General features: G+C 41.2%; 1 protein-coding gene across 1 annotated transcript in view; it reads right to left on the reverse strand.

The window, feature by feature from the left end:
• LOC136427521 (prokineticin receptor 2-like) overlaps positions 1-22,319 on the reverse strand; it is a 28,263-nt gene extending 5,944 nt beyond the window's left edge. The window contains exon 1 of the mRNA XM_066416482.1: positions 21,627-22,319. Within this exon, the coding sequence (XP_066272579.1) occupies positions 21,627-22,123 (497 nt within the window). The 5' untranslated portion in view covers positions 22,124-22,319. The remainder of the gene's footprint in view (positions 1-21,626) is intronic.
• Positions 22,320-22,626: the final 307 nt, after the last annotated feature.

Genomic DNA, 22,626 nt, shown 5'->3' on the forward strand with positions numbered 1-22,626 from the left:
GGGAATAATCTTAAATTATAAAGGCTTTTAAGAATGTCTGCCAAAATTCAAATCAAAGTGATCATTACTTTGCAGACGGCACCCAGTAATGTTAAGTGAGGTAGAAGGATAAAGACATGGACAATTGGGCTGCAACTCAATTGGGCTGTGTGGGCCAACTTCCTTTCCTGTAGGTCAGATACCCGCTTCTTGTTAGTTGAAATAAGAAGAGAATGTTCAAGAAACATTTTGACAATGTCTTTGAAGATTTTATGGCGATTCATGGCATTCATGGCATCAGCAGCTCGACTCGCTCAGCTCTAATCACAGTTCGACCTGGTTTTTCTCGCCACGTACCTACTGATTTTTAAATGGACGTCGACTGAAAAGTAATGACCACATACTACATGATTATGCCACGAAATGTGAGTTGTGCACCTTTGTCATGATAGGTGTCACCCCCGACACCAGATAATGGTATGACCCAGAATGACCAAGAACCCAGGGGGCATAGAGGGCTTGGGCTAGGGGAGGTCTGGGATCAGTTACACTGGAAGTTGACCAGAGATGGGCCCGAGAAGGGTGTCTGTGCTATGAGCTGAATAAATGTAGTCTACAAAGATCCTTGCGTATCTCCTGATGTTTGAATGAACCTTCGATTCGTGTTGGAATCGTCATAATGGCGAGGCCGAGAACTTATTGATGACCCCTAGTATGTGTGTGGAAATATGGACATGATGAAGATGCAATAAGTTAGTTACGGTGTAAATATAGGTACAGATGTGCTTAATAATCAAGGGTTTGTCTAAAGCCATTAGAAATATGAAATTTTCTGCTAAGGTGTATGAAATGGGGAAACATGTATATTACGTTGATGAAGGTCAGACATCCAGGTAATAAGATACGCCAAAAATAGTTACTCAAGCAACTGGATAAGATTTTGAAACAGTCAGACGTTTCAGAAAGCATCTGCTATCTTATAACCTGGATGTCTAACCTTCGTAAACGTATTAAGGATCAATACGGTAAGTTTTGCTTAAACTTCTGGAGAACAGTCACTGAAGAAAGATATCGATAGCGGACACTGTCTGAAAAGTCTGTTTCAAAATCTTATTATGTTGCTTGAGAAATTATTTTGACGTATACATTACATTAGTTTATAAAGCTCGGCTCTCTCTTCGTTGTATAAACTACATTCTACTACAAAGAGTTGCTCATCCTCTATCCTATTTAGATTACAATGTCTACATATTCGTTGTTTAATGAGTTCGTGGGTCATCTATAAAGCCTCGGCCGTAAGCATGTTTCAGGGGGATGTCACATGAATGCCGCTCCAAAGCCACCCGACTATTGTGTCCTCAGGAACACTAAAAGACAGCACCAATGTCAAAGTTTGGGAAAGTCAACTTTCGTCTACCATGTATGTCTAAACTATGTTCTGTATATATTTCACTGTATATGTCACTTACATGTTAGTTAGGTTTATGTTAGACGATCTGTATCTAGCTAGCCCCTCGGGGCACGAATGTACAATAAAGGTCTTCATTCATTCATTCATTGAAAAGGGAGCAGCCAACCTGCGAGATGAGGTGATTGTGAAAGACTGCAAAGGCTTCTAGAATGAATCGGGTAAAATACATGCCATACGGTCGTGACTATACAGGCATGTGCCTTGGCAAGTCAAATAAAATTCTTCAGATGTTTTGAACATCTCGTCAGGACGCCAGCAAACCCACCAGCAACTTGAGCTCATCCTTACATGACAGGCCTATGGCGTGTGTATTTATACCTATAGTCATTTATACAACTAACTTGTTATATGACTTCAAAGAAACTCACGCACTGGGTTAATAACATAAAAGCTAGTGCCTGTGGCGTCAATGAACCTTGTGAGTGGTTGATAGCGCCTTTATAAATCACTTTACTTGAGTTGGTGGACTTTTGTTCCCCGAGTTTCTTCTTCACCTGTCAAAACGTTCTGAGCAGTGATGTCTGAAAAGTTCAAAAGTTATTATATAAATTAGACGCATGAAAGATCCATGTATCCACATGTTCAGATGGTTTATGGCAGTCGTTAACGGCGAATCGCTGGGGTTGCCGTGAGCAGACATCATTGCACGTCGGCGCCACTGCTTTTATTAAATGGCATTTTGGGAAAGGTAATGTTAGGAAGGCTGTCATCTTAGGCAACACGAAGTAAAAAGAATCGGTATAACATACAAATACGAGGCGTGCAGCTCTCATCAAATCCCAAACAGGCCAATTGCTTACACTCATAAATTCTATCTAGTGGCTTTGGACAGGAAACAAATAGAGCAACTAGAAAAAAAGAGATCTATGTGGAAAAAAGAACTAACTGCATACATTAACTAAATAGCACTAAGTTCTTCCCGCGTGTGATAATAATCTCTGTACACATATGAAATACGGGTATTCATATAGGGAGCGACGAAGCTGCCATCACACGAAAAAAATTATGGGTACAATTTTCTAGTTAGTTAGATAACATCATGTATTATAGACAACGCAAGAAGATATTTGTCATTCATATAAAAGCATATAGAGCTGGGTATGGTTTTTGTATCCGTTGAAAAGTAAGTACAACATGTACAAGTTAATGTACAAGGTGGTTGACATGCGCCACCTTGCTCCTGAAGAAAACTTAATGTTTCATAGTGAAGCTTTAGACTATTTCTATTTATTCATTGGTTCGGCATGTAAATGCCAGGGTTGCCCAAGTAGCCGGAGGCTATACTAAGGGCGAACCCATGTGAGGCCGACGGTAGGTTTTTGGACCATCGCACACCGGGCGGGGCATGCCCCTACTCTTTTTTCGCAAAGTGTGACGGGTTCTTTTACGTGCGCGGGGTTTGGCTCTCCCCAAAAACGGGACCTCCATTTAACGTCCTATCCGAGAGACGTCCCTAACCCTAGATGAGCTAGGTACACCTGAGTGAAGTGAGGAAAGTCGTGTTAAGTGCCTTTCCCAAGGGCACAACGCCGGGGCGCATGTTCAGACATGTCTGGGGGCAGCCGAAGATCGAAATGGGGTCCCCTCTTTCGACATTCGAATGTTCTATCCATCACGCCACACGACGCCACTTAGCCTGCCATGGTACTGATCTACTATCAAGACAGTAGGATGTCACATCACAGTGCGTATCTTGGCGACATCCTCCCAGCAGACCCGATAAATTCGTTACCCCCAAAGCGGCCTGCCCTTCCGAGACCCTGAACACGGTTCTTGCGACGTCACCACCATACAGCTTTCAGCCAATCAGAGGTGCTAAAGCCCATTTTGAGCAAAGCCGCAAAGGACACTGGTAAGCTATCAGCCAATCAGCTTACGTCTTACAACGCTACTTAATTTTTCATGAGCAGCCAACGACTGTTTGTGCCAAATAAGGCTAGCTCATTAAATATTTATGAGCAACTGTCAGTGACGTCCCCAGAACCCAAAATCTCCGTTCAAAGGATTAGGGCAGAGACCGGGAGGGTTTGACGAACATTTGCCGAGCGAGTTTTAGCGCTGATAAAGGAGGGTGCTTAGCGGTTAACGTGTGATTAACGTTCTCATTAAAGGTACTGACTGTGCACGGTGATTCAATGATATAGCTTCGATTTCCTATCCCCGTGGCATACCTTATTTCAGAAACCTACGTTAGCTGTCAAATCGTTTCGTCAAGTTTCCATTCATTTTATAGATTACTAAACGGATTAAATGTTATTTTAGTAGTAAGTTGGCCTGGGAACTTTTGACTTGCCTCAAACTAAGAAAATTCCACAGTATTTTCTAACGTAAAGTTCAATGCCTCCTTCCTTGCTTACCTCCAGGAAATGTCACGGAGGCTATAATTCCAGCAGCGTTTGTGTATGTGTGTTTGTGTTTGTGTGTGTGTGTGTGTGTGTGTGTGTGTGTGTGTATGTGTGTATGTCGGTCAGCAAGATGGATTGGTTTTATATGTGATGTGTTGGTAGGGTGTGACGAAAACTGGAAAACAGGAAATAATTACATTTTGGGCCCCCTTGCGGCTTCGGCTCGTAATATAGCAGAACGTTTGGATTTGATATTTCGTGTTCTGAACGACCTATGGTCACGATGCGGTTGTTAGATAGGTCTTGTAGTTGGAAAGAAGTGACGAAAGTTTGGGCTAGCTAACCTTTAATCTAAACTACAGAAGCATTTTTGTCCAAAGAGGATAACTAAAAAAAGGAAACGAAGGATTCAAGCAACTGGATAAAAGTTTGAAACAGTCAGACGTTTCAGACAGCATCCGTTATCTTTCGCTAGTCACTGACGAAAGATAGCGGATGATTTATTTAAATGTCTGACTGTTTCAAAATTGTATCCAGTTGCTTGAGTAACTATTCATTTATTTATTCATTTATTTATTTCTGTTTTCTTTATCCAGGGTGGACGCACCCAGTGCTAAACGCACTGCTTTTCAGGCGTGCCCTGCACAGAATAACATAAACAGACTAAATAACATAACAAGGGAATAACATAAAATAATAAAAATAGAAAGTAACCGAAAAGATAATATATACATAACCGAGCGTCGAATCCAAATCATAATCCTTAAATCATAGTCGATATGGCAGGCCTGGTCCGGAGGTCAGAGGTCAGCAGTACTGTCTTACTTGCTTTTTAAAAGTTTGGCCCGACGTAGCCGCTCTAACTGTGGCCGCGCCGGCAACTCATTCCAGGCAAATGCACCCCTGAACGCAAATTTTCTCCTACCAGATTCTAGGCTGACTTTCGAGAGTTGCAAAGATAAATTTGAATCTTTTTTTTTAATTTTTGGCGTATCTTATTAGCTAGATCTCTAACCTTCATCAAATGTAGGTAGCTTAGGCAGAGATGTACATGATTAAATGGAAACCATGCATATATATATAATTAATGGGAAAATCATTAACAGCTTTTCAATGTACCTCTTGTCCCAGCCATGCTATGGTCTTGACGTTTGGATGGCACAACGTCACAACCCCTTAGTAGTTAATGATGGGAATTCCCCTCTTATACCATATGCAACTTAGTTGAAGATGAATATCATATTTGCATAATATGTCCAAAGGCTCTCAATAGTTCATGGAGGTATGCGGTCGCCGAACTCTGGTTTTAAGATTGAAAGAAAACATCATTTGCATGCATTATCTCGTTGTATTCTATGTTGCCATTACCAGAAATCCCACATCGACATCATATTACACTGTTCAAGAGGTTTCCAAATAGTTATCTATTCATTCTTTGCATGATTAGACTTGCTTAAACGAAACCAAACGCAGCAGAGTAGGGCCATCCGTAGCTGCGTTGATTTCTTTTCTTACCGTTAGCGCAGTGCGATATGATCTACTTGTCGTGGCCCATGTGCAACACAACGTTGGATCAGCAGACCACTACCTCCCTCGAGAGGTTCGTGATGATGTAGAGAAATCAAACACATGCCGCACCTGCAAGGCTAAAGGTGGTTTTGTGATGGCCTTCTGTGCCACAGGTAGGTGCCTGCGCATATTTCACATTCGTTATGTTGTTGAACTTTGAACTGGTTAGATCCGTCTGTCAACAGCACCCTCCTTTATCAGCGCTGAAACTCGCTCGGAAAATGTTCGGCAAACCCTCCTGGTCTCACCCCTGATCTTTTGAACGGAGATTTTGGGTTCTGGGGACGTCACTGACAGTTGCTCATGAATAATTAATGAGCTAGCCTTATTTGGCCGAAACAGTGTCTGGTTGCTCATGAATAATTAAGTAGCGTTGTAACACGTAAGCTGATTGGCTGATAGATTACCAGCGTCCTTTGCCGCTTTGCTCAAAGTGAGCTTTAGCAAACCCTCTGATTTACTGAAAGCTGTTTGGTGATGACGTCGCCAGAACCGTTTTCAGGGGCTCGGAAGGGCAGGGCGGCTATGGGAGTAAGAACATATCGTGTCTGCGGGGAGGATGGTCAACACTAACCCCCGTGTTATAAGGCGATGAAATCACCCAATACTATTTGTGAATTACGTAGTTCTCTCTCTCCTACCACTGCCATCAGATCTATTTCTAAGTTGCAGAACTTTGATCATTGTGGAACTTTCTGGTCTGATGCTAAAACCGAAAGGAAGTCAAAATAGACTTGATTCGAAAATACATTGATTAGCCATACTAGTAACTGATCTCTAATTTAGTAGCGTTCATATTTCACCAATCGGCTTCGTAATTTGTAATTTTAATAGAAATATCAGATTTTAGAGAAGAAATTGAATCTAGATAACAGCAGGTCCATGATCTTATTAATTTCGCTGTATTTGCAGATTGACGTTGTTATGGATTTAATTAAGTATCTACGAAGTAGCTACTGATGATTGAATTCATAATCAGTATCTGTTATAACGCCAGGGATGTTCACAAGAGGAGATGTTGTTATCATAATGCGAGCATTCTTTAGCTCACCAAATCCTGTCTTTTTTTTTCTGAACCGTTGTGGGTTAGATCAACTTCGATGTTTGCCATGACGATTAGTTGATATTATCGGGCAAAGTCAAACAGACAGCAACATTTTTAGATCCTGTCAATTAATCATTACGGCAAATCAGCTAAGCCCTGATTATCGTGAAATTGAATTCTGTCAAAACGAGCAATGATGAGATAGCAGCTCACAATAAGCACCAACGCACAGCAGCGGCGAGGCGGCAAGAGAAGGGGAAGCATGGCCCTAACCTTAAAGGCAACCAAAGAAATATTTGTGCCCCAAAAATGGAAATAAAATATTGCTGAAATCTTTATGGTAATGATATAAACTAACATTGTTTAGCACATTTGCGTAATAACTTCATACTTTGAGCATTTTAAAACCGTGCGAAATCGTGCCGTACGATGATTCCCTTAGTTTCCTGAGCCTACAAAAACTCCGGCCACGATTTTTAATGAGTTCTCGCATCACAAAAACATCGTATTTTTACATCATGGACGTTGCTATACATTGTGATAGTGTTGTTTGAACAAATCATGTAAAGAAATGACCAGATAAATTGACTTTCAAAATCCGATTTTCGGATCCTAATATTGCTTGGGTTTCCTTTAAGAAAAAAATTCCCCAACGCAGTCTTGATTAAGACAGGTATTAAAACAGAGTGGTCGCACTACGGAACCATTGGTACTGGGCAATGTCCGGCAAAAGAATTACCGCCCAGTGTAATGGTGATCTAAGGTGGCGCCTCATCTCATCAACGTGTCTTTGAGTGAATCCGAGGATTGACAGTGTGACTTAAGAAGAGAGCATTGGCCCTTCGCACATGACACATGCACGCATCGCATTACCCGCGATTGGCACCTTGCAGGACAAACTGGCGCCTCTACGTCTGACCTTTCTACTTCTTCTTTCGTCATCTTCTATTAGTTCCTTATAGGAACTACATTTTCAACGTTGCAAGGCAATAATCGCCTGGATAGAACAGAAGTTCATTTCATTATTAATAATAACAAGGTAAACCATTTTCCTTGACCTACATTTGCACAACCACTACACACAAAAATCAAAAAGATTCATCGAAGCTTTCTTGAGTTATGCTCCTGACATACATAAAGACCCAACAGCTGTCTCAGGCAGTGAGTGGAGGCCTGCCTGAGACAGCTGTATTAACCAAAAACATAATCTTCTCCGGCGAAAATAATAATATCCTTTATTGTACATTTATGCCCTGTCGGGCTAAGTACAGGCATACAGATACAAAATACATGGTAGCGTTCATATAATGACACTGACAGGACTTGTAACACTATTCTAAAACTTTTGTTCTAAAACTACTCTTATAAGTTTGTTTTGTACCCTTTATCCGTGACCCCAGCCCCTCCACTGCCCTGGCTTTTCTGATCGACGTCCCACGTTGTGATGGATACCCCGTAACAAGAGATCGGTTCTCCACAGTAAATGATCATCAATCCTGCAATAGGACCCCCGCCTGATACCTGAGGTAAAGCATTTGAGCTGGATAATGCAAGAATCAACAGATGTTTAATCTAGATATCCCGTGAGTGTCACAGGGACATCGCAGGTGGGAGTTATGCTGTCTACGTATATTACATTCTTACAGCCCTTGGCGGCTTCAATAGCGAGTAATTTTGATTCCAGAGGAGAGATTTGGCGTTGTCTGGTTTGTAAATGTGGCAGAACATATGGCAGAGTTATAGGCATGAAAAGTTTAGATAATCACATGCAATAGAACTAAATTAACTCGATTATCGATTTCAGTCCCATTTATCCGTGTCACCGTGTGGTTTGCCAATCTCTGCAGAGGTTTTTACTTTTTTTTACCCGGCTTCACAGATTAAAACAATCTATGAGAAGCCGGCAACAGAAACCTGGTTTCTCTACAGGGCCGGCTCCTCAACAAATATACAATACAACTGACAATAAACATAGTAAAAGCTTAACATCTAAATAATACAATAATAAGGGTAAATAGAACTGTAATAAAACTACAATACAAATAATTAGAAATGAACAAGCTTAAGAGAAAAACAAGAGGTGTGATATCAGGTTGCAAGGCAGTTGTCACATCTACAGATAGAGGACCAGGTGCATATGTTGTCAGTTGAATATATGGAGTTAACCTGTGATTTGTAATAAGTAGGTTGTTGGAAATATTGCCACTGACTTTCCTCTGATTTGCCCTTTTGTGTGACAACCGGCCATCTATCTCAGGAGCACCCTCATAAATCAGACCCCCTACGCTCCACGATACATCGGTCACGAAGGGGCCCTGATTACCAGCGTGCCCAGACATGGTTATTGCGACCTCGCGGACACTTGCTAATGAATAATTAATGAGCTGGCCTTATTTGGCAATGAGCGGACTGACGAACTCATCTCCAGACGGATGTCGCGGACAAGATCGGTGGGCTCGCGCGGCTTTCGCTGCCGATGGGAAGCCCATATAACAGAGGCTCTTCCCTCCGCCTGTCCTTACACTTAACCCTATCCAGACTGGGCTTTTTTGGTATATCTGGGACTGGGGGGGGGGGGCTGATTCGCCCCCCCCCCCATAATTTCCGAACGGTATGATGTATCATCACCAAATTTGTAGGGAGTGATATTCACGTCAAGTTTTATAATTCCTGTAACTTTGGTGACGTTATGACGTAATATGACGTAATTATGACGTCATCTATGTGATTTTATTGGCTAAATAGGGAATTCCCGTAATATCTAAAGGAATTCAACAAAACGGTTTGTATTATTCATTTTAAGGTATGCAAAGACATAAAACGTCAATGGTAGGTACGTTGACGTCAGAATGACGTCATAGAATGGCGTCATGTGTTGTTAGCGATCCCTTGGAATCCGCCATCTTGGATCGTCCATTTTGAAATTTTCAAAAATCCTTTTTTTCCACTTATGACCCCAAAGGACGCTGAAAATAGACTAAAAACGTTAATCTAAATGTTTCTGATAAAGAAAATGTCAGGTATTGACGATTTTAAGGGCGAAAAAGCCTGCTGATGCCTGAAATAGTGATATAGTCCGCCATCTTGGATTTTGGCTGATCACGTCATCAAATTAGCATAAATTATCAATATTAAATCAGGAAAGTTACATCTAATGACATGTTATGTTATACATGAAGGAAAACTAGTGTAGTTGTGCAAGAAAACCCGAGAAATATCATTGTTTTCAAAATATTAATGATTTTTTGCATAAAATGCCAGTCAGAAACCCGTTGCCATGGCAACATGAAAAAATGATAAACTTAAACCATTATTATAAAATTGTTGCCAACAAAATTTGAGGAAAAGTCACCAAGTTTGGTTGTCCTAGCATACATCGTTCGGCAGTAATACGATGTCAAAGTTGGCGCGGGCACTTTTAGCCCCCCCCCAGTCTGGATAGGGTTAAAAATACGTCCCTACCATCAAGCAGTGTCTGTAGGGTGGACTGCTGATGCTGACGAAGCCGCTCTAATCCAAACAAGTCTTCCACAGCTGACGCAAAACTGTCGGCTGCCATTTGTTTTGGGTAACCAAAGCAACGATGCAACACGTAACCTGATTGGTTGATAGCTACCCAGTGTTCTATGCGCGATTGCTTCCGATGATGGGAAGCAAACCCCTCTGATTGACTGAAGCTGTTTTGGTGGCGAGGTCGCAATAACCATGTCTGGGCACGATGGTAATCAGGGCCCCTTCGTGACCGATGTATCGTGGAGCGTAGGGGGTCTGATTTATGAGGGTGCTCAGGAGCCGAGCCGTCAGATCTTAGGTCCAGTCACAATCGGTCCCAATTTTTGTAAGTTAGATTGCACATGCCGCTAGGGGGCCTAAACCTACAGGACTTACTCTTTGACCCAAGAGCATTCTACAACGCTAAAATAACGACTGTGGTATGTCCAAAACACGAGATATCAGAACTGGAAATTCCACTGCAGTACCGTAACGATCCGCTAAGGGTCCAATATCTGATCATTGTAAGGTCTCATCGGTCTCCTCAAGACTTACCTCCATACTGAATATCAAGACAATCCATTCAGGCATTCTCGAGTTATGCTGCTCATCTAAACATACGTACACGCATACATGCAAACACACATATACATATACAAATACAAACGCTACCGAAAACATTAACCTTCTGGTGAAGGCCACAAAAGAACATGGGTATTTTTTCGATGCTTCTGAATTTCTTCAGTTCCCTTGGAACAACACAACATGGATCAAGTGCTAGTAAGTATCAGGAAGGTGATTTCAAGGGTCTCGGGCTTGTCCCATGATGTCTTGTTAACGGGAAGGTTATAGTTTTTGAGGTCTAAGATGAAAGACTCCATAAGGCTATACTGTTTACATTACTTTAGCAACGCGGTGGGAAGATCCATAAAAGCCATAAAAGGCACCCGGGGCTATTAAAGAACAAAACGGCATCTTTTAATTCTCCTTTTGTAATGAGACGGCTACGTTGCCACACTATAGTACTGGCTGTTTATCGGAGGTTTATTTTCGGTAGTAATAAAACAAACAGCAACTGAAGCCTTGTCTCAGGATCTATGGATGTTCAATTCTAGATACCCCATGCCTGGCATAGGAATATGAACTATTTAGCAATCACAAACCAATGATAAAACTAGAAAAGCAACATTTGCGAGCAAATACAGCATATTACACCAATTACATCCCTTCCCATCCAAAAATGGCCTGTTCAAAAGTCACACCTGGGCACAACTGAAATATTTCTAAAAAAAATCTGCCTAAAAGTGATCTATTGCAAAGTCGAGTCATGGGGTTTCCAACTTATCCTTCCATGCAATAATGGACTCTTCCACAGGCAACCCTCTACATAATGGACCAACGTGCTGAAAATTAGATCATCCCAATCCAAATCGAATTTGACAAGAATAGTCCCTCCATGCAATGGACTTTTTCAGCAGCATCCCCATGTAGAATGGAGAGCAGTCTAAATCCAAATCCACAATGGGCGAGTAAAGACACTCTTCACACGGCCCCTCCGTGTGAAAAGGAGCAGTCAAAAAACAATTAGCTTCCATCCAACATGATAAGAAACTCTGAATATCATGAAAATCTGTTGCTCCTTTTTTCACTTTTTCTCCTTTACATATCTCTCAAAACCCGCCCCTGCAGTTCCAGAGAAAGCTGATATATCTGCCACAAACAATCACGACCAAAGCACGTCCATGGCAAATGATACAAAAAACGGAAGTTCTGTTGCAGTACCAAGATCACATACCAGGTGCTTCCCCAAAACTATACCTCCAAAATCAACATCGACCTTCGTATTCCCAAGACCTACTCACATACCAAATATTATCGTAATCCATCAGGGGTTCTTCGGTTATGCTGGCTACAATATACAGGAACACAAACAGACAGGCAAGCCAAAACTATATGTATCTCCATTTTCACGTCGGTGATAAAAGCAATGCAAAGAGGACAGGAAAAACCTTGGTCAACATAATTTTAACCTAAGGATGTCTGCATGATGATGTACCATGTAGCAGCTATTTTCATGCAAAAGAAAATCCAGTTAGAAAACTAAATCTATAAAAGCCCTACCCGGAGCCCAGAATATCCTGCGCCCTTTAATATCAATTCTTTGTATTTGCGTCAAAGACATTTCTGACACACGCAAGCAAAACCCGCCATTATATGATGACATTTCAAAGCGGCCCCACACTGCAGAAAGGTACGATGATATCATACATTTTACCTTAACGGTATGTCAGACAAAGGCAAAGCAATTTTAGATTGCATATGAACAGTTCCATACAGACATGGGGCGCCGATTTTCATCTTGTCCCATGGAGTCTTATTTGAGAATTCGGTTCGGTTTCAGAAAGGTGGCCAGAAGTATGAAAAGCGTTCAAACGCATAACGCAAAGACATAAAGCTAACGCATAAAGCTAAGGTGATAGAAAATCAAACAAAACAGTTTTTTTGAACCCTATACCATTAAAATTTTATGCTGCGGGAACGCTTTAGAAGAGCCCCCCCCCCGCCAGACACGATATTCTAAAGACATTAAAATATCTTCAAAGCGTGAATACCTGATTCTTTTTCAACAAGAAGAACAACGATACGTAAAAAAATCTACGTTACATCATTTCTTGTATATGTATTATTGCTATATCTTCGTCTTGTGGGACTAATAAAACGATTTCCCTTTGACAGGGTTTAAAGTATGACATGTATGCAAGGGGTATTGAATGAAAAAAAAAAGTTCAGAATAGTGTAGCCAAGAATTTTCGTCTGAACCACAGACGATTTTTAAACCGAAGATTTCTCTTCAGCGTTGTTAATACCAATTCACCTTTCAAGGTGGTCTCCACTTGATATCTAAGCTAGGCTAGATTGGTGCAACCATCATTAAATGGCTACTTCCCGTAACCCATTTGCGTCAGCAGAAAATCAGTCTTTCCTAATAACATCCTCATCTACAGGTACTATGACGTCATGATGTGGCAGTTTGTCAAGCCGAAATACTCACGTACGATTAAGATGTAATCAAGTATAATCTTACGAAGATTATTTTCAAAATTACCAATCAAAGTTTGTCTCGTATGGCCTTCAAACTCTTATTTCAGGTACACTTACTACTGTATCGCTAAAAGGATAGTTGGATAATATGAAAGATGAAATGACATCTGACACTAAAATACACTTGATCTTAGAGGATCCCATTTGAGCATCAGATGGATGCGACAGTTCAAAGAAGTCAAATGGCGGTCGGCTTTGCCTTGGTGCCATATCGATTGGGGTATTGAATAAGTGGCACGAGTCTCAGGAAGATGACAAAAACTAGAAGAATAATTAGTACAGACGAGCAAAGGTTACTTCCAAATGTCAAAGGTGGTCTACAAAAGTTCCACTCAAATATTACGCCACGGTTCTTTAAAGTCTCCTTCATATTTCAATTCTCGGAACTATCGACTCGAGACAATGGGACTGATTTCAAGACACGGGAGGATCTTGGAAGGTTAGATGTAATGAACAATGGTGATTTAGAAGAAAAAAGACATTTGGATTCGAACGGATGTACGTTGAGTGACGACATTTGCCATTTTTTACGACTAGTACAAAATTGTAATTACTGCGTATAATTTCATGTTGCCTACCTGCCATAAAAGGCAACTGGCCCCCTGCTTTCCAGGTGGATCCTCCAAGAAGTCCTGTCCCTTGCCCTAGCCTCTGCCTCCCGAATGTTTAACCAAGTGTCCTTGTTGACTGACTGTCAATTGCTGGTATGAATCCTAGATAACGTTCCTTGCCAAAAACCGGGTCCCAACGTCAAATGCATCATAGTGCTACACAGGTCAATAAACGAACATACCAAACGGCAAAAATTGATTTTAAGGCAAAGCATGCCCTTGATTATATCTCAGGTTGATCAAGATGCATCCACCTGGTAGCTGAGCTGAGAATTTGAGCTGGACCTATGACACAATCAACAGATTTTCAATTCTAGATAACCACGGTAGCATTAATCATCGATGATCATATCTTGACTTAAGAGATTTATCTTAGGTGTGGCGTTAAGGTAATACATTCTGACAACTCCTGGTAAAACCATTACATGTGATAAAACAGTGGTTAACTTTCACCTTCCCTAGTAACGTTAGGCATGAAAGATTGATGTTCGATAGTAATGACATTAGTCACTACTACCTGTGTGTTCTATCTGCATAAAATGACGTCACAGAAGCGGTGTACTACTCATTCCTTCACAACAACTGAAGTCGCAACTTAGTTGAAATTTTGGGTCGTTTTTGTGTTGGAAATTGCAGCTTGAATTTGGTTCAGAATTATTTCTACTAACGAAGTTGAACTTTTCAGCTGACAATAGTCACAAATGACTGATATTTCGCTTTTTTTACTGCAAAGTCACGCACGGCAGCTGCATCATAAGGATGGCCAATGGATACATACGAGAGATTGAGAAGAAAACGGAAGTATTGTTTATGCTGAAAATTAAGAACGAGTGATCTAGGGTCACGACGCCATATCCCTACCAAGCATAAACATTGTTTACGATCCGTTTGAAATGATATCCAATGTATCGAGTAAAGAAGATGTCTCTAATTTAAATGTTTATGTCAACTATAATTGATTATTTCGATTCAGACGAATATGCCTATTTAGTGGTGTGGATCTAAACCCGAGTTAAGGTTTAGGTTCGGACTCGAGTCCAGAGGTTTAGGTTCAGGTCCGGACTTGAAAGTCCGGACCTGAACAATAATTTTGGAATATTTTTTCGTGTTACATGTAAAATTGCATATTGGCAGGTATTTTACACCTAATTTGAAAACTATATATACGGAATTATATACAGTCAGTAATTAACACAAAAGTTCAGTTATAAACACAAAAACAGCAATGTTTTAATATTTTTCTAGTGCAAATTTCACGATTTAAGGAAGGTTTAAGATGGTTTAAAACAAAAAGGAGTGTATGAGTGAGAGAATTTTTTTTTCAAGTCCGGACTTGTTTCCAGACGTTTAGGTTTTTTTGGACTTGAACCTAAACGTTTTACAAGTCCGGAACCGGTCTGGCCGGACCGATCCGCACCACTATGCCTATTTGTGCTAATTATACACGGCTTCTGAACTGTAAATTGCATTGTGAAAGTCTTACTTTAACATAAGAATGCACAAGGCAATATCTAATGCTTAAATTCTCTACACCACAGGTGAGATAAAACCTGGACGTCCTCCTATGGAAACCAAGAGGTCGAGTGCATTACAGAAGTTTGACTTTGACTGACACTTTAGTTAGAAGCACTGGAATTGAATATGAACACTTCGAAAAATTAGGCTTGTTAGGACAATGTGGAGTGAAATATGGGCTTGTCTGGTCCCGGCTGTTACAGGCCGATAGAAGAGGAAGAAGAAATAAAACCTCTCTCTGAAATACGTTTAGTATCTTAATGTTGTAAGGGAGGTTAACATCCAGTGAGGGTGTTGTGAAATCACAACAGCATGTTTTAAGAGTCTCGATGTTACCGACTGTTTGGAATATAAACTACGCACAAAAAGTTTGGAAACTTTACTTTGGTTGATCATATTTCCGTTGTTTCTTGATCAATTTCAATGCATTACATATCGTTGAAAAGCCTGTGTAATTTACTTTCCTATGATACTCAACTCATTATTATTGCAATCTCATGGAGCGAGCACTAGGCCTGTTTACGCGAGTGGGTTGTAGAAACAAAGGGCCCAAATTTCCATGCTAGTGTCAAACACTCAGCGCAGCGCCAAACCCATTTGTGGTGGTGTTGTCCACATCGTGAATGGAACAGTGTTTGGATGAATGTTATGTTCAAAGCTACAGATAAGAGTAGATTTATTTAGACTGTTGGATGGGTAAAGGAAAGTGTGGAAGGAGAACCTACGCTGACTGTTGCACAGATAGACTGACTGTTTGTTTGTTTGTTTGTTGGAGTCAGTGTCATGGTGTGGGGCAGTACAACGTTAACTGCCAGAGGAAAAACCAGGCTAATCATCCTAAGCAAAATCGATGTGTCAAGACATAGAGACACCTTTTTCAATCCACTCGCATTTCCAAGATCTGCAATATGCAAGATCTTCAAGATGATGGTGCACGTCCATACAGAATGAGTCATTTCAGACCACCTCCAGGATGCAGGAATACAGAGGATAGAATGACCCTTCTGCATTCCAGATCTCAACACAATTAAACACAGTCTCAGACTCTGTGATCAATGATCAGCTTGGGCGAGCTGTGCATGCAAGAATGATCAACAGAACAACACTGGTCGACCTGCGACGACTCATTGTGGAAGAATAGCCAGGGGCCGCGTAACAAACCTGGTGACAAGCATGAGGAGGATGTGCCGGGCTGTGGTGACAGTGCATGGCTTGTGTACTCAGTATTAAGCCACCTTCATCATAACCGAGGCTCCTTTACGCATTTTTTTTGGATGAAGACTATCCTTGGCTTTCACATCAATGTGTTTTGTTGATTTAAGATTCATATTGCCGTCGTACAAAAGCCACGTGCTACCAGCAGAAGAAAAAAATACTGAACTGAGCGTTTGACATTAGTAGGGTAATCTGGGCACTTTTTTATGTGACCTGCTCGCATAAGCAGGTTTGGTGCTCGTTGCATTAATTTACAACCATATTCAGTTTGGTATCATGGAAAAGAAAATCACACAAGCTTTGTAATGATATATAAATCATTGAAATTGATCAAGAGTTAACAGAGATATGATCCACCAAAGTTAAGTTTCCAAACTTTTTGGTGCTGAGTGTATATTTAAATGCAACAATCCACACAATGCAAAAATAGGTACATATTTAAACGACTGCTTTATCATTAGAAAAAATACCGAAGCTAATGATTAACCCCACTCGATTATAACGCTATATCAAAGACGTATGCTAGCCCATATTGTATTGTATTAGTAATTAGGATGTTAAGTTTTATTCTATACTACTATTTTGTATTATGTTAATGTAAAAGAATTAACGTGAACAACTATTGTGCAATAAAGTTTTCTGACTATTCTGAGTGTTGTTTACCTGTAGATTGAATCTGTACCCAACACAGAATTCCTGATTCAAGAGGCTGATCTTCAATTTCCTCAAGAAGTGACAACTAGATGGCAGGTTTCCGCAAACTGTCTTGAAGTGACTTCTGACAGGAAGACAGTAATTTTTTTCCTCTTCCAGTAGAGTGAATAATAACTGCTTACTGTTCTCATAACTATGTATGAGGCTTCAACTTACCATCCGAACCCTTTAATTATGATCCTCATTAAGGGGAATCACAGCCAAAATGTAACCTTGAAATGTTTTACATTAATCAAAAAGATGCAATCTAAAAGGCGATAGAGTCAATTCCAAGTCACCGAGAGGGTTTTCAATTAGCAAATTCTGCTTTAAAACGATCTTGACTGTACGGGTTGGCAAGTGTGTGGTGCTACATGGGTATTAGCGGCAGTTCTTTGATCATATTGTAACCTGAGTGAGGTTGATATGGACACAAACTTGTCTGCAAGAAACCCATCGTAGGGAGACAGACTTTTGTGCAATGTCAATTTTCGACATCAGCGAGGAAAATAAACAATTAAAGGAGGGAAAGCAAATAGTCATGGCCCTACGAAAGGTGGAATGTTGTTCACAAGCAGTTCTGGATGATGTGAATCCGAACTGCGGGAGGGCTGGGACCGAGGGTGATGCGGAATACACCGTGCTGTATTTTATTTATGTCATACCCACCCGAAAAAACATACATTTCAATGAGGAATGCACTAGTAGTTGAGGGAGTTTTGTGTCCTCGAACAAAAAACCGTAACAACATTGATTCCAACCTCCGAATCCGGTATTCGAATTTTCGACGGCGGCGCAACCGGCGCTTTCGAAATGCATTCGAAATATTCTATGGAAGCCCATGTGATGCAACTCTAGAACCTCATGTGATACGGATAGTTATGACATAGAGTAGGTATATAACATAAAGTAGGTTATGTTACATCTGATTCGAATTTTATGGCAACTTCGATGTTGAAAGGGCGGTTCGACTCCCAGTGACGGTACATTGTAATCACACCAACAAGTGCAGCTTGCCTGAAGGGAAGGACATTAAGTCCCTAGCGCCCTACACAGCATTCCCGATTGAAAAAGTAACTCTTCAATTTCCTCAGCAGTGAAAATAAGATAGCAGGCATGGCGATGTCTATGATAAGCAAATACTGACAGGAAGACAGCAATTTGCAGTCTCGTCCAGTAGAGTGCACCTGCAGTTGGCTCAAATGCGTTCATAACCTCCATCAGACGTTGTCTAGTTCTACTAACTATATATGAGGCTTCCAAGTCAAAGCGTATCTTAAAAGGCAAATCCTCTAATTATGGTTCTAATGAAGCAACTGCAAACCGCGGCCAAAGTGTTACCCCGGGGAATACCTAAAGATGTGATCCAAAAAGTCGTTCCATGTGAGAAATTAGCCTGCTCTGTCTTAAATCGATCTTGGCTGTAAGGGTTGGAAAGTGTGCGGTGATCCACTGCAGTGATGGCTTATTTCATCCGGCCGCTCAAACAACGTCCTGGCTCTGGATCTATACAGCCGGTATAACCGCCTTTCGGCGTAACACGCCAGCTTCGCAGGCACGCGGCGCGAAAGCACCTGGTTATATTACACTCAAACGACTAAACGAAGGAGACGAAGAACATATATACGGCCATAGCAAACGTAGAATGTGTTTCAAAAGCCGTTCTCGATGATGTCCAAGGTATCCAGCCGAATTGCATAATCTAATTCTGATTTATTCATGGGAATGTTGATTAAGTTCGTTAGTTCTCTAAAAATAGTAGCATTGGTGTTCATTTCACACAGCTTCTTACAGTGTAAATTGCATATTTGAAGTCTTCCCTAACGGCTTATATATGGTAGTATAAAGATGCATAAGATCAAATTTCATGCTTAGATCATTAGATCATATCTAATTCATTTTCAATTTCAATTTAATATTTGACTTGATGCTCATTTGATTTAATATTTGATTTGATTCATATTTGGTTTGATATCATCATTAAATAAGTTAGGTAGAATCGCACGTCTCTGAAATAATTACTAACGATGACATGTTGTAAGGGCGGCCGGGCATGCCCTGATCGCCAGGTGCAATCACAACGAATCCCAGTTGCCTTTGGGAGGAATTCCCCATTCTAGAAGTTGGTTTTCAATCTTTTCAGCTGTAAAATGTATACCTCCGCACGAAGTCTATAGCGACTGCTGACAGGAAGACTATATATAATTTCCATTCTTTGTGGGTAGCTTGGTGAGAGATAATTATGATAAAATGCAACTTATGCAAAATAAGACGACTGCATAATCAATGAGGAAAAATTCAATCATATATATATATATAACAGTTTTTGTATGTTCCTTTCGTCCTGGAAATGCCCTGGTTTTTATTTTTACGTAGCTTTTGACGCAATGGCAAAATCATCCTCTAATTTCAGTTATCATGAAAGCAACTGCATACAAAATCCGAAGTGTAATTTTGAAAAATGATGACATAATACCAAAAGATGCCATCTTAAAATTATTAGCCTTAAAACGATCTTGGCTGTCGGGGTTTGCGTGTTTGTGGCTGCCCATCGGTAATGGCGCTCACTGAGCCATGTTCGTATGATCGAAAATTGTCTAGCCTGGTTTACACGAACTTATTGTAAGAAATGCAGAATTTAGAGCACTGTCGATTATCTATACGCAAAACGTCAAACAGATCTGTGGAATGTTATGAGGTTTCGGCACAGTGTCAAAATTGACAGTAATTTCCTGAGTCATTTCTACTACAATAGAGTACCGTTGCTACCGTCGGATCAATTTTGTTCGCAACTACGTATTTGTCAGATGGTGCATAATATCACTTGTAGCTATGTCTTAAGTTGTCCGGTAAAACATATTAAAATGCAAGACCTCTAGTTCTAGTTCTCAAAGTAATATTTTTCAAGGAGGTATCCACGGCAAGTAAATATTTTCATCCCTCCAAATGTAATTTGAAATGTTATTTCATGTGAGTAATTAGCTCACTCTAAAGCTGATATTGACTGCAGGAGTTAGCAAGTGCGTAGTGGTAACGGTAATGGCCTCTTTGATCAGGCTGTTCAATCTGCAGCGCAAGGACAACATGATTGCAAACCGGTCTTTGCTACCAGAAACCTATTGTGGGCAGAATTTAGTGCATTGGCGATTATCAACAAAGGAAATCGAAAATGTCCAATAAATCAGGAACAATGTTCCTTGGTGTTGGTGTATCATCTAGAAATAATCTGCAATACTCGCGTTTGACGTCCAAATCTACTGCTCTAAGCCATATATGCTGTCGATCACCCTTCCATATCACCTGTCAAATTACCGCAGAGGTACTAGGTATGAAAACCCACTCCCTTTCCCAGGCTCAGACTTATGGGCGATCAAACATTTGACATCCCGCAGGGAATTTTATAGACGTTTTGTGTGTTTTGTTGTCATTTAGACCAAACTTTTGCATCGTGCCTAATACTCCATTTATGTATCAAGGGTCCCACAAATCCACTTTTGGTCGCTCAAGTGGACATGGAGGCTTCATACCCATTTCTTTAACACAGAAAGTTATCTATAACCATCCTGGGAATAAATCATGCATCTCTCGGTCGTTAATTTCAACAAGCAATGACATATAGACCATTACGTTTCTGGATGTTATGGCAACTATCATACTTCACCAGAAATTTGGAACGGTTGCTTGTCTTTGTCATGATTGCATACCCGGTAAACTACCTCATGGCATAACACACCAGGTTTGTACTGAAGAGTACAAGTGGCATGTTCGGTTTTCATTATTTGATCCACTCACACAGGGATGGACCCCTACTTTGTCAATTGTGGGTTCTGTAACGTGTGGCTCTCCTCGACCATGGGACCTCCATTTTACGGCCCAGGGACGTCCCTAACCAAAGCTAGGTTAAGTAGACTAGTGGAAGTCACACGGGTGGAGCTCTGGTAGTTCGATATGCATATGTACATGCTATTACCAATACCATTCATCATATCATATAATTCCCTTAATGGCACGCTTAATGAAGGCAACGTTGATGATGCTGGCCTTGAAGCCAATGCAGTGTAATTATTAATAATTGTTGAGTTATGGACATTGTATCTTGATGAAGCAATGCATGTGTCTACGCTGAGTTGAGTTAACCAAGTTTTGGTAAGCCCTGCGTTGGTCAATTAAATTCCTCCCACACCATAAGGTGTATAGGGCGGTGCCCATCTCCGTTTCATAGCCCTGAGCCACACTGAGGTGCAATCACTGCAGCAGGGGGCTAGTCCATTGGCAGTGGAGTGTGTTTAACTTGCATACTGTTTCAAAAGTATGTACCATTTTTTTAAAGTCTTTGGTATGACTCCATGTGCCTCTTGTCCAGAGGTGTCCTACCCGGGACTTGAAGCCCGGTCCTTCTGGTCCAAGTAATTTGAACCAGATATGGCTAGTTACAGAAGCGCAGACCACTTCACCACAGGGACACCCCCATACAAAAATCAAAATCTTCACTCAATTTTGGCATAAATACATACCAATGAGTCTTTCATTGAAAACAGTTTTACTAAGAATAAATTTGTAAAAAAAAACAACGTATTTGTTGTACTCACCGGTCAATAGCAATGGCCAGCAGGGCGTGAGTGGACACATAAAGGGACACAAAGGTCAAGAAGTTGACCACGGCACACATTGCTGGTCCAAAGAGCCACTGTTCGCTATGGATGACATGGTAGTCCATGTTGAACGGAAGACATATCATGGCTACGAGAAAGTCAGACAGAGTCAGGTTACCGATGAGGAGGTTGGTGGTGCTGCGGGTCTGCTTGTAGTAAAGCAGCACGAAGAGGAACAGGAGGTTCCCGATGCCGCACACCAGCATGATGAGGCTGTAGAGAGTTCCGATAACCACCACCGCGCCATCCACTGAACCTGGCGGATCTTCTTCAATCGTCGTGCGGACGAAGTTGCGATAGACTGCCGATGAGTCGGTGTCGTTGGTGCGCAGTAAGGCTCGGTAGGCCTCGATCAGGACATCCATGTCAAAGTCAGGGAAGAAATCACCCATAGAGATGTTTAGACTTCTGTCCTTCGGAACGGACGCGCTCATATTCTTGTGATCCCAGAGAAGTACTGAGTGTTACACCGTACCCTCGCAGGGAGCGGGAATGGACCGACGTTCTTTTTGTGAAAGCTCTGGAACCGCACCTGTCGACGTAGGATATTTGATGAGCGAATTGCGAAGTTGCTGACAGCGACCTCAACAGGACCACTCTCTTTCTTGGCCGCGGCTTTAGTTCTCTGACAGCTTGCCAGCCTTCCTTATCAACGAATTCCCTTGCGTCCATTGAAAGAAGTGCAGACTGGATGACGAATCCACTGTTGTCAGATGACGCAACGTATTCATCACTAGTATTGGCGTCACTTGGCAAATCATGAATAGCCTCGTAAGGAAGACTGAGATCTTATCTCAAACCTGTCGGCTTTATTCCGACAACATCGATAGACCAGTTATGAAACATCCGTGCTGTAAGTCTGCGCTTGTAGTGGGTGCCCGAGGGAGCACTATGTTCTCTCCAAAATTCTAATAATTGAGCCGATTCACATTTAAAA

This window comes from Branchiostoma lanceolatum, chromosome 2 (assembly GCF_035083965.1).
Source record: "Branchiostoma lanceolatum isolate klBraLanc5 chromosome 2, klBraLanc5.hap2, whole genome shotgun sequence".
Lineage (NCBI taxonomy): Eukaryota > Metazoa > Chordata > Leptocardii > Amphioxiformes > Branchiostomatidae > Branchiostoma > Branchiostoma lanceolatum.